Consider the following 13,539-nt stretch of genomic DNA (forward strand, 5'->3'; position numbering starts at 1 on the left):
ACCCACAAAGTCACAATTAAATCAGAGAATGAAACAAGAAATAGATGGACAAACTGAGCATTCTAACTTAATTACGTGGCAAACTTTGCAAGGCTACATCGAATCCCTAGAGGGAGATTAGTTACACTTCATGCTTACAAAAGGTTTGACATAAAAAATATAAAACATGAGTGAACATAGAATTAATAAGAAGAAACCCTTGAAGCAAAACTGATGTCGAAATCCCTTAAGAGTGCCTTCGGTGGTGGTTCTCCAAGTGTGATGAAAATGAAGGTAGATTGGCTATGGTTGAATGGTTTCTGCACTTGGGAGAACAAATGGTCAGAGATGGAGTGAAATGGAGTGGTTATGCGTGTGAATCATGGAATGATGGAAGAAGACTTGTTGTGTGAAATGTGCATGGTTTTATAGAAGGGAAATGTCACTGCCATCATTAAGAATTGAGCTGGAATTGCACATGTGAGATGGGAGTGCATAAATGAGCTGGAATGAATGGGTTTCTGAGGTGGTGGACGCACGGCATGGGCAATGTCCAAGCATGTGGCTATTTTAATTGAATCATGCATGTGTATTGGCTGCAAAGATGAATTGGACAACCTGGAATTGGTTGTACAAATCTGGAAAGGGGAAGAAATCACACGGCATGGACAAAAGGGGCGCTGGAATGGCATGGAATGATGGGATGAGTGGTTTTCTGGAATAATGGGTGCATGGCAAAAGGGAAATGTGCAAGCATGGGGTTTATTTAATTGAGATGCATGTGGATTTCCGCAAAGATGAAGTGGAGAAAGGTAATGGAATGCACGGTCAGATTGTGAATCATGCATGTGAATGCATGTTTTGGTATTAGAAGTGCATAATCTGACTTGGAATCACATGGGAGTGCACGGCTAGGTTGTGATCATGCATGTGACTGCATGTTTTGGTGTTGGAACCACATAATCTGATTTCAATGTTTTTGCCTTGTTTAGAATCACCCAATATGGCCGAATTGCACCACTTAACACTTCCACATCATTTCCTGAAATTCCAGCAGTCAAAATTTTCCTAGGTTCTTCATTTGGACTTCAATTTAACTCCCTAGAATCCTCTCCACGTTTGGAATAATGCTCAGCTACCAAAAGGAATGGTTTTTACTTCATTTGCCTACCCTTTGATCCAAATACACACTTGACTGCACACTAACACCAAATAATGTAAAATGCAACTAGTTCAATCCAAAAACATCACAAAGACGCCAAATAAGGAATATATAAATGCATGCAAAATGAGACTTATCAAATACCCCCAAACCTGGTTTTTGCTAGTCCTCGAGCAAACTTAAAACTAAAACACACAAAACACAAACATTTAACTAAACCACTTTCGCTGGCCAAACGATTGCATTGAGCATGTGCAACAAGCCTTTGAACCCCTAGGTGCCCCTAGCTGGAGGAGTTGTGTCTCCTGAGGGTTTATAGTGATGAACCCACAAACATCTACAAAATCTGCAAACAACTTGGCTAATACATGCTTTGAACAAACTAATAATAACCAATGAAGATTTTGTCATACATTCAAACTCAAAAGTTTGCCACTTCAAAGAATCATATCAATTGTAACGTAAAAAGATATTTCTCCATGTCTTACAACTTCAAGGTCACCATACCCAATTGCTTTAAGATAGAATTTGCCTCAACTCTACTCCTCACAGCTTCCACTCAAGTTCTCACTCAGATCCTAAGGTTTAGTCTCTCCACAACATATATGAGTGAAATTATGTAAAGGGAATCAAAATTCTCACATATGAAATCTGAAATGGAAGTACAGTTTCTGAGTAGATCTCATAAAATGAATCAAATGCTAAGAATATAGATAACACACACACTTACCATCACCCATGAATACATCCTCAATGATCAGCTAGGTCTTTCTCAAGATTGTAATGCAAGGTTTAGGGTATAGGTTACGAAAGAATTGATATGAAATACTAGAGCTTGGGGCATACCAAAATGTCCTTGAGGATCATGCTCTTCGCTTGCGTTTGTCTTCTTTCTTCTTTGTTTTTGGCATCCAGGCCCTATGTCTTATAATGAGGAGATTTGGAACTTGTATCCACTTTAATTCTCTTCTTTTTTTTTTTTTTTTTTATAACTTTTTTTTTTAGAAGCATCTTCAACATAGGTGCCCTCGGTACATGCCACAATTTTGTTCCAAAGCTCAATTTACCTTTAGTCTTCATCACGTTGGTATTCCCCAAACTATAAGGTATGGCTTGTAATGAGCTAGAATGGTAGAGTATGGTGTAGGTGATGAAAGAATTAGGCTAAAGTGTTTGGCTGCAACAAGGGTGAATGGAGCACACAAATGGGTAGGATTTAAGCCTTTTAGTAGTTAAAACATGCATAGCCTAACATCATCTCATTGAGTTCATTCATGAATGATACTAAACACATGGTATCTGCAACGGAGAGTAATTCTTAGTATCCAAACAAAATAGAAGTAATGAGATCATTTAAAGTGAAATTGAAAGAAAAAGATAGGAGTAGAAACACTTTAAACCCTCTCAAAGAAGCAATTAGGCTCAAAATAACTCACTAGGGTAGTCTCCACTATTCTTCTTCCAGAATTTGAGTATGGTACCTCCATGATCATAATTTCAAGAGTTAAAGCTTTATACATGACAACAAGATGCAACACTTTTTCATAGCAACCCAATCGTTTGGTTTTCAAACATAGCCCTCATATACATTCATATTAGTAAGCAAAAACACCCTTAACCAAAACTAACACCTAAAACAAACACAAAAACAAACAACCCAAACCTTCCCTTCCATACCCCCAAACCTAACCTAAACATTGTCCTCGATGTTTACAATTGTATGCAATGCAAGTAGGCAAAGAAGATGGAATGGTAACAATATAACACAACATAAAGAAAGAACACAAACCACACTAGGTTGCCTCCTAGTAAGCGCTTTATTTAATGTCTAGGCAAGACATGATAGCTTGTTCATGGTGTTGTAAATTCAAGAACATCCACGACTTGATACACTTGCTCTTCCTCCACTTTATCCAAGTATGGTTTCAATCGCTGCCCATTGACTTTAAAAGAGGTGCCATTCTTAATGTTCTCTATCTCCACAGCTCCGTGGGGAAATGTTTGTAGCACTTTGAATGGTCCCACCCACCTAGACTTCAATTTACCTGGAAAAAGTCTCAAACGTGAGTCATACAAAAGTACTTTCATACCTTGGTAAAACTCCTTCCTTAGGATGGCCTTGTCATGATAGAGCTTAGTCCGTTCCTTGTAGATTTTGGCATTCTCATATGCCTCATTTCTAAGTTCTTCCAACTCATTAAGTTGGAGCTTCCTTGCTATTCCAGCATCCTTGTAATCAAAGTTGAACTTCTTGATGGCCCAATATGCACGGTGTTCAAGCTCCATTGGCAAATGACAAGCTTTCCCAAACACAAGGCGATAAGGACTCATGCCAATGGGGGTCTTGTATGCTGTTCTATATGCCCATAGTGCATCATTTAACCTCAATGACCAATCCTTCCTTGTAGGGCTCACAGTCTTCATCAAGATGTTCTTGATCTCCCTATTGCTAATCTCCACTTGTCCCGAGGTTTGAGGATGGTACGGGGTTGCCACTTTTTGGTTGATGTTGTACTTCTTCATCAAGGATTCAAAGGGTTTGTTGCAGAAATGGCTGCCACCATCACTAATAATAGCTCTTGGGGTTCCAAACCTACAAAAAATCACATCTTTAAGAAAATTCAAAACAACCTTATGATCATTAGTTCTTGTAGCAATGGCTTCAACCCATTTGGATACATAATCTACTGCCACTAATATGTATAAGTGGCCAAAAGAGGATGGAAATGGTCCCATGAAATCGATTCCCCAAACATCAAAGAGCTCCACCACCAAAATGTTGTTCAATGGCATCTCATTTCTTCGGCTAATGTTCCCCATTTTCTGGCACCTATCACACTTAGAACAAAAATCAAAAGCATCTTTGAATAAAGTAGGCCAAAAGAAACCAGATTGTAAAACCTTTAGAGATGTCTTTTTGGCACCAAAATGTCCTCCACATGCTAATGTATGGCTAAATGTTAGAATGCTTTGTTGCTCACTCTCTGGGACACATCTCCTAATGATTTGGTCAGGGCAATATTTAAACAAATATGGTTCGTCCCAAACGTAGTGCTTTACCATGGCAAGGAACTTCTTTCTTTCCTGAAAAGAAAGGTCATTTCTAATTATACCACAAGCAAGATAATTAACAAAATCTGCATACCATGGTTCTTTTTCTTGAATGACAAGGAGTTGTTCATCTGGAAATGATTCATTTAGAGGCGAAGGTTGTCCAACTCCATGGTTTTCATTAAGCCTTGACAAATGGTCAGCCACAACATTATCACTTCCCTTCTTATCTCGAATTTCCAAGTCAAACTCTTGTAGTAAGAGTATCCATCTAATTAAGCGTGGTTTAGCATCCTTCTTTGTCATCAAGTACCTAAGGGCTGCATGATCAGAAAACACAATAACTTTAGATCCCACAAGATATGATCTAAACTTTTCTAAGGCAAAAACAACAGCAAGCAACTCCTTTTCAGTAGTGGAATAGTTAAGTTGAGCATCATGTAGAGTCCGGCTTGCATAGTAGATCACATGTGGAAGCTTGTTCACCCTTTGCCCTAAAACTGCACCAATAGCATAGTCAGAGGCATCACACATCAATTCAAAAGGTAAAGACCAATCTGGTGCCATAATAATAGGGGCTGAGGTTAGTTCATATTTCAAAGTATTGAATGCATCCATACAAGCCTTATCAAAATGAAATGCAACATCTTTAGCTAACAGATTGCATAATGGACGAGTGATCATTGAAAAGTTCTTAATGAAACGACGATAAAAACCCGCATGTCCCAAAAAACTTCTTACTCCCTTCACAGTGGTGGGGGCTACCATATTGGTGATGACGTCAATTTTGGCTTTGTCCACCTCCATTCCTTTGCTAGAGATTACATGTCCTAACACAATTCCTTGTTTCACCATAAATTGGCACTTTTCCCAATTGAGAACCAAATTTGTTTCCTGACATCTTTGAAGTACTAAGGAGAGATGGTTAAGACATTCATCAAAAGAGGAACCAAACACTGAGAAGTCATCCATAAATACCTCAATGAATCTTTCTACCATGTCAGAAAAGATGGCCAACATGCATCTTTGGAATGTTGCTGGAGCATTGCAAAGTCCAAAAAGGCATTCTCCTATATGCAAATGTGCCAAAGGGGCAAGTAAAGGTTGTTTTCTCTTGATCCTCCGGAGCAATTGCAATTTGATTGTAACCTGAGTAACCATCCAGAAAACAATAATGTGAGTAACCCGCCAATCTCTCAAGCATTTGATCTATGAAAGGCATAGGAAAGTAATCTTTTCTAGTGCTAGAATTCAACTTCCTGTAATCGGTGCAAACACGCCAACTAGCCGTGGGCTTTGTGGGCACAAGCTCATTGTTTTCATTCCTCATTACTGTGATTCCCACCTTCTTAGGTACCACTTGAATAGCACTCACCCATTTGCTATCAGAAATGGGATATATGATCCCCACATCTAACAATTTCAACACCTCATTCCTAACAACTTCCTTTATGTGTGGATTGAGCCTTCTTTGTGGTTCACGGGTTGACTTTGCTCCTTCCTCCAAAAGAATCCTATGCATGTACATGGTAGGGCTTATTCCCTTGATATCTGCAATAGACCAACCAAAAACCGATTTGAACTCTTTTAACACCCTAATTAGTTTATCTTCTTCATTTGGGGTGAGGTCAGAAGCTATGATAACTGGAAGAGTTTCAAATTCAGCTAGATATGCATATTTTAGATGTGGTGGAAGTGGTTTAAGTTCAAGTTTTGGTGCCTTAACAGTGGAAGGAGTTAGATGTGACATTGATGATTCTAAAGGCTCTAAAAGAGGTGAAACATTCAAATGATACAATGCTAATGCTTCCAAGGCAGCTACTTCTTCCATGAGTGCATCTTCCTCATCAAACTCATCTTGAGATTGACTCAAAACAGTTTGTAATGGTTCATTCGATTGTGCCTGTAAGAATTTAGAGAATACAAGTGAATCAAGCACATCAATGGCATAACAATCAAGAGATGAAGAAGGATGAGAAAGAGATTCAAACACTTTGAATTGAACTGTCTCTCCTAACACTGTCATAGTGAGGAGTCCATTTTGCACATCAATGATGGTCTTGGCCGTGGCCATGAAAGGTCTCCCAAGCAATATAGGCAACTCTCGGTCATGTATAGGAGCTTCTTCCATGTCCAACACTACAAAATCTGCAGGCAAGATTAGTTTATCAACTTGAACTAGAATATCTTCTACTATACCTCTTGGATATTTCACGGATCTGTCTGCAAGTTGTAATGAAATGGTGGTGGCTTTCAAATCTCCCAAACCTAGTTGAAGGTACACGGAATAGGGCATTAAGTTGATGCTAGCACCCAAATCAAGCATCGCCTTCTCTACTTTCTTATCCCCTATGGTGATGTTGATAGAGAAACTTCCTGGATCCTTGAGCTTTGGTGGAAGTTTTCTTTGCAAAACTGCACTCACATTCTCAGACACCACTACCTTCTCATGTGGTCCATACTTCCTTTTTTAGCTGTTTAACTCCTTGAAGAACTTCCCATATGCTGGCATGTTCCTAATGACATCAAGCAAAGGTAAGTTAACATTCACTTTGCTTAGTATATCAAAAATTTCCTTGAATGACTTATCCTGCTTGCTCTTGGCAAGTCTTCCAGGGAATGGTATTGGTGGAGTGTAAGGTTTCTCGGCCTTGTGAAGATTTAGTGCTTCAAGTGAGGAATTAGCATGGCTTGGTTCCTCATTTGGTTTCTCATTTTCCCCTTGAGTAACACCTGCATTCACATGATCATATTCATTAGTAACTTCCTTGCCAACTCTATTATCAATAACCTTACCACTTCTAAGTGTAGTGATTGCTTTGGCTTGCTCTTGGTTCCTTTGGAGTATCACGGGTTGGCTTGGAAACTTTCCAACCTCTCTTTGGTTCAAGGCATCTGCAATCTGCCCCAATTGTGTCTCCATTTTGGTTAGAGCTGCTGAATGTTGTTGGAGAGTGCTATTTGTGGAATGTTGGAATTGCAAGGTGTTTTGGGCTAACAATTTAACCGTATCCTCAAGGGTAGTGGCAGGTTTTGGTTGGAAATTTTGGAATTGATTGTTGTTCTTCCATGAAAGGTTGGGATGATCTCTCCAACTTGAGTTATATGTATTGGAATACACATCATTCCTTGGCCTTTGATTGTAAGAATTCATGAGGTTCACTTGCTCTTGGACATACTCGGGATAAGCCTCCCTAGATGGACATTGATGAGTAGGATGGCTTGGTATGTTGCAAATGGCACACACTTCATTTGCTTTTGGCACCATGTTGAGCACGGATTCAATCTTTCTTTCTAGGTTAGCTACCTGCAACAAAAGATCATGATTAGAGCTTGTTTCATAGACTCCAACTTTCTTACCCCTTAAATCTTTGTGTTGAGCATTAGACCCCAACATCTCATAAATGTTATATGACTCTTGAGCATTTTTTTTCTTCAATGCTCCACCTGCTGCATTATCAACAGTTGATTGACATGTTTGGGTTAGTCCATCATAGAAAATTTGCATTTGTAAGTGAAAAGGTAACCCATGGTGTGGACATTGCAGCAAAAGGCCTTTAAAGCGCTCCCAACACTCATTGAAAGGTTCTCCATCATCTTGTTTGAAGTTGAAGATTTGTCCCCTTAATGTGGCTGTCTTTTGAGTGGAAAAGAACTTCTCCAAGAACTTCTTAGCCACAGCATCCCATGTGGTGAGGGAACCTGGTGTTAGAGTCATCAACCAACTCTTGGCCTTATCTTTCAAGGTGTAAGGAAACACTCTCATCCTCAAATTTGCTTCACTTACTCCCTGCAAAGGCAAACCACTCACAACATTGTAAAACTCTTTAATATGAGCTAAAGGGTCTTCATTAGGTAAGCCATAAAAAGAGGGAAACATATGGAAATGTGAAGATTTAAGATCATAGTTTCTAGCTTCTGTGGGCAGCAAGATGCATGAAGGTGAATTTGGTATGATTGGTTGAGCAAAGTCCTCCAAAGCTCGAAGCTCATCTTGGTTGCCCGCCATCTCTTCTTCTCTTTCCCAATTAAATTGCTCAGATTCTTTACTTGTTGAACTAGGTGAATTCCCTTCCTCTTCTTCACGGATAATGGAGGAACTTGATGGCACAAAGTTGTCCAAAGTGTGGCCCTTTAACCGTTCAATTCTTTGGCCTAGCTCCACAAGTCTATTTGACATATACTACCTGAAACAAAATAACACAAGTTTGAATGAAAATCAAGAATCTACCTACAATGAAAAGAACAAAGTTTAAATAGCAAACAAGCAATTACAAGGGACTGAAATCAGTCCCCGGCAACGGCGCCATTTTTGTTGAGTTAATTCCTTCCTAATGCTAGAATATGTTTAGTATAATGGCACAAGTAAGGGTGTCGAATCCACAGGGACTAATTGATCCTATATAATCACTTGTTTTGCAAGAACTATATGAAATGAATAAAACTAATCAAATTAGGCAGATTTGTTATTGTAACTTGAAAACACTAGAAAATGAAGTAAACACAATTAAATGAATGAACAACTAATAAAATGGGATAGCACCAATGGAGATGAAGCTAGGGATTCGGTTTCACCATTGCTTAAACCAAGTCCATGTTTGTTAAGTTAGTTTATACTCAGCTATCTACCTATTTCTTGAGTTTGCTTCACTTAGATATGATCAACCATATGATGTGTGGATTTGATCACATGTCCTTAATCATGAGCCTAGTTGTGATGTGCAACTTTGGTTCCTAATCAAGAAGGTGTTACGAACAAGAAACTTTCATAAAACCAAAGGTAACACTTGGCAGGTTGTTTGCAAAGTATTCCCTTCATCCATTCACATATCTACCAAGAATATGCATGATGTGTGCTCTAATCTTGGCTAAACAACCTGTGGTTAATTCAAATGGTGATCAAACATTAAAATCAACCCACAAAGTCACAATTAAATCAGAGAATGAAACAAGAAATAGATGGACAAACTGAGCATTCTAACTTAATTACATGGCAAACTTTGCAAGGCTACATCGAATCCCTAGAGGGAGATTAGTTACACTTCATGTTTACAAAAGGTTTGACATAAAAAATATAAAACATGAGTGAATGATGTGTAACTTATGTTGACACACAAATTAAACCCTATTTGTGACAATTGTAGTAATGAAGTAAGTAGGGATCGTTCTAACCGGGGATTAACTAGGGGTGCTAATCTAATTTGAAATGATTCAAACAGAAACTAGAACTTAATTTGGACGAATTTGGAAGTGTTTATGACTCCAAATGCTTAAAAGAACACAAAATAAAACAAATACGAATGACTACGACTCAACAAAATATGGGGGGATTGTGGTTGGACGAATCTAAACTAAATGGGCAGATTGTAAAGAAAACAGATTTTAAGATAAAATTGTGATGAATCAATGGATGATGGAATAGCTAAGGGGTTCTTCTCCACACATGAAATATATGCAACGTAAATCAATTTCCAATTATCAATCCAATAAGTTATGAACCTCGACACTCCAAGTTAATTAGGTCCGCTTAAATTAACCTTCAGATTTCCCTAGAATCATTGAATTGGATGAATATGCATCGCAAACAAATTATTCCTAACAAATTCTCTATATGAACAGCATGATAAAGACATAAGTTAGAATCATTACGTTCCTTGGAAATCATAAGCATCGACAAGGCATTTGTAACTATGAAAAGCATGATACGCTTGCCAGGAATCTACTTAACATGATCGTGACTAGCAACCTTCACTACTTGTGAATATAAATTCATAACGATTAGGTGAAACAAACTTATATCCTAGCACCAAATTCAAGCATGCAAATTAAGCGTGCACTCTCAATCAACATACAAGAATAAGTTCTAAATCAAACGGTTAAGCAAAATGTATTCAAATCTTATGCAACGATAACTGGAAGTAATCAACTTATTTCACATATATATTCATGGTTTCGAATCACCCCCTAACTAATTAGGGATTTAGCCTCTCATGTTCACAAAAAGAGAAATACAATTGAATTTAAACATAAAGAACAAAGGATGGATTACACCTAGAACGCCCAACGAATCCACTTGAATTTCTGCGCGTCTAAGCCCTCCTTCTTCTTCTCCTTGCTGCGGCAGTGAAAGTCTAGGTGAGTTTTGGATGTTTTTCTGGTTTTGGGATTGGGTTTATGGAGGTTTAGTGGTGCGGCAATGGTGGGGAAGGTGTGGAAGAAGGCACGGCAATAATGGGAATTGGAGAAAATATGGAAGGGTGGTTGCGGCTAAAAGGTTGTGATTTAGGTTTTTAGGTGCTAGTGGCTGCTTGGTTTTTTGGGTGATGGGATCCACGGCCAAAGTGGGAAATTAGGGTAAAATAATATATGGGGGGCCACGGCTTAGAAGAATAATTAGGATGAAAAATGGCTGATTAAAATATCAATGAATGGCTTATTAAAATATCAATGAATGGCTTATGGTGCTGCGGCAAGAGTCAATATTTTGTTTTTTAGGGTGAATGATGAATGTGGCAGGTTGAGAAGTGAATGAATAATCCCCCCAAAGTTAGGAAAAAGGTGCGGCTGCTATGATTTAGAAGACTTAGGGTGAAATATGGATGGGGACTTGCGGCTGTGATGTCTTTTTGGTTTATTAGGGTAAAATAAAATATGGGGGGCCACGGCTTATGGGATTTTAGGAGGAATAATGGAAAAGTGAATGAATGTGAGCGGCTAGGGTGAAATATGTGTATCGTGGCTGAATGATTAGGGTGGAAAAATGTGAATCATGAAAAGTGACGGCTAAAGAGTGAATTAGGAGAGAATTAGGATGATTGGCCGATTAAATATGAATGAATGGAATTCCTAGGGTGCGGCTACAATTTATTTTATATAGGTTGATAGAAAATAAAACCCTAGCTTATTAAATCAAAGGCTCACAAATTTCTGAAATTAAATCAGAAATTTATAAGGGAATTCACTAAAAGGTGCGGCTAGGGTTGATTTGAGAGGGAAATAGGTTTAAGTTTCAGAAATAGAAGGGAGAGTGGCTGCAAGGAAAAAGGGTTAGGGTTTAGTGCATAAAAGGGGACAAAATTGCCCTCCCTTGCACGGCAAGGGAAGGGGGGAAGATACAAGGGCACGACAAGGATGTTTAAGGGGCCTAGGGCCTTCGTTTTGTGTCCTAAAGTGCCTACAAGGACTTCAAAGTGGCTAGAAAATACGGACGTTTAAGATTAGGAAAGGTTACCAAAACGGAAAACCTAGGGTTAACTTTCCTACTTCAAGTAAGAAACCTTGTTTGGGTAGGAATCCTCGTTTTGGTAGGAAATCATCGTTGGAGTAGGAATTCATCGTTTCTTCAAGTCTTCAACTCATTCATTCCTCTTTTGCTCCAAAAAGCTCCAATTTGCATCTTCTTGCACCCTTTGGCCTTATAATTTGAAAATACACAAAAGTAGCCTTAAACACTAAAATAGCTAAGTAAACACAACATAAATGCACGAGAACAAGCTAATTAAGTCGCATGAATATGCTCCTATCAAATTCCCCCACACTTAACTTTTGCTAGTCGTCGAGCAAAACAAAACAACTAAAGAAAACAAGACGAAACAAAACAAACAAAACATAACCTAAACCTTCCAACATTTGCCTCAGGGATTTCCAATGAAACATGACATGTCAAAGATCATTACTCACATAGCTTTTAGTCTTCCTTCCCCTCAAGCACAAACTTAATCATAGTCACCATTCACTAGTTCGCATTTAATCAAATAAAACACATTTTGAATGTAGTAACATGCCTTAGAGAATTCCCTCAATTCCTCACTAGTTATGCACTCAATTTTCGCTCAGATTTTCTGACTACACACCCTACACTAGTTATATGTGAGAAGATTGATGTAAACATGAAAGACTAATACTCACATATGTTATAACAACGAACGCAATTTCTGGAGTAATTAAACGTGTTTAGATATGATCTCATGAATGGAATGCTACTACTTAGACGCGAGAACCAGTGACACCATATGCTCATACCAAATTCAAACTCCACAACTGAAATGCACAACACTCAAGATAGAAGTCAAGGGTTGTAACGGGGCTTGGGGTATTGGCTAACAATGAAAGGTAAAGATAAACAAAAGTTCTTTAAGCAATAGTAAGTAAAGTAATGAAATTATGACCTAGAATTCCCTTAGAATGCAGAATTCATCTTTTAGACATAAAGGGAAGATTCAAACAACTCTTAGGGCCTAATTCATTGTTTTGGGCCCTTACTTCAACAAACCACACTTTGGAACTCTTTTTCACTTCTTTTTCTTTTCTTCTCTTTTTTTTTATTTTTTTTTTATTTTTATATATCGTGCCTATGGCACATCAACTCACATAATTACTCTTTCCCCCACACTTATTTTCTGCAACACATTAATCAAAAGGGAATTCATTCATGCTTACTATGCTTCAAGAACAAGGATACGGATGGTCCTATTCTAGGCTAGGTGAGGATAATGTGGGTTAACAAAGAACATGGGCTAACACGGCTCAATGGGGTTAAACTTAAACACAAAATGAGTGAAGGGCACATGGCTGTTTGGCTTTGATGGTGGTCACTACACAACTTCATCTTGAATATGTGTTATGCAAATCAATGACATGCTTTGAATGAAATGGGCATGAGTTCTAGCATTTGGAACTAAGTGATGAAACGCCTTCTAAGTAGTAACCAAGCAAAGAATAATGAGATCATGCAACGACTTAGAAAACAATGATGCACAGATTTTAACTCTCCAAATAACGTTTAGGCTCAAGTCTCACAGGGATGTAGCGTTAGTTTGAGTTCATTCCTTCAAGCATGTTACAAAAACTGATTTTTATCATTTGTGATTACATGTGAATTCGTAAACTATAACTACAAACAAGCATAAACCAAAGAGTATATCAAACGTCCATCCATGTTGTAACTTTCTTTAACCATCATGCAATTAAAAACCAAATCCTCATCATTGCGTTGGAAGGTGACCTACGACACAAACAACACACAAAAACAACTCTTTTTGGGTTTTTCAAAACAATTTTTTTTTTCAAATTTTTATGGTATTTTCGGATTTTTAAATCAACACACTCTAAAATAGCTTAAAAACACTTAAAAACAGTGGGAAACAAGTTTAGAAATGTTAGGTGGTAATACCTTACGAATTTCATGCACAAAATATCTCAAAACAGAATGCTACCCCCCCCACACTTAAACTAAACATTGTCCTCAATGTTTTAGACACAATTGAACACATTACACATAAAATAAAGTAAGCAACAAAGGAAAGGGTTTAGGGACGCAAATCTGAGTGTGGAGTGATTCCCAAGTT

At 38.1% G+C, this 13,539-nt stretch overlaps 1 protein-coding gene and 1 non-coding gene across 2 annotated transcripts; one reads left to right on the forward strand and one right to left on the reverse strand.

The window, feature by feature from the left end:
• Positions 1–3,607: 3,607 nt before the first annotated feature.
• LOC137717329 (uncharacterized) lies at positions 3,608–5,651 on the reverse strand (the record flags this gene model as incomplete). The annotated part of the gene is made up of 4 exons (XM_068456646.1): positions 3,608–3,834; positions 4,081–4,443; positions 4,645–4,839; positions 5,564–5,651. Coding segments are annotated over 4 exons (873 nt in total), but the record flags the coding sequence as incomplete, so codon positions are not given.
• Positions 5,652–7,716: 2,065 nt separating this feature from the next.
• LOC137718901 (small nucleolar RNA R71) lies at positions 7,717–7,827 on the forward strand. The gene has a single exon (XR_011065980.1). It is a non-coding gene; the product is annotated as a small nucleolar RNA R71 (small nucleolar RNA).
• The last annotated feature ends 5,712 nt before the right edge of the window (positions 7,828–13,539 follow it).

Source organism: Pyrus communis, chromosome 15 (genome assembly GCF_963583255.1).
Source record: "Pyrus communis chromosome 15, drPyrComm1.1, whole genome shotgun sequence".
Lineage (NCBI taxonomy): Eukaryota > Viridiplantae > Streptophyta > Magnoliopsida > Rosales > Rosaceae > Pyrus > Pyrus communis.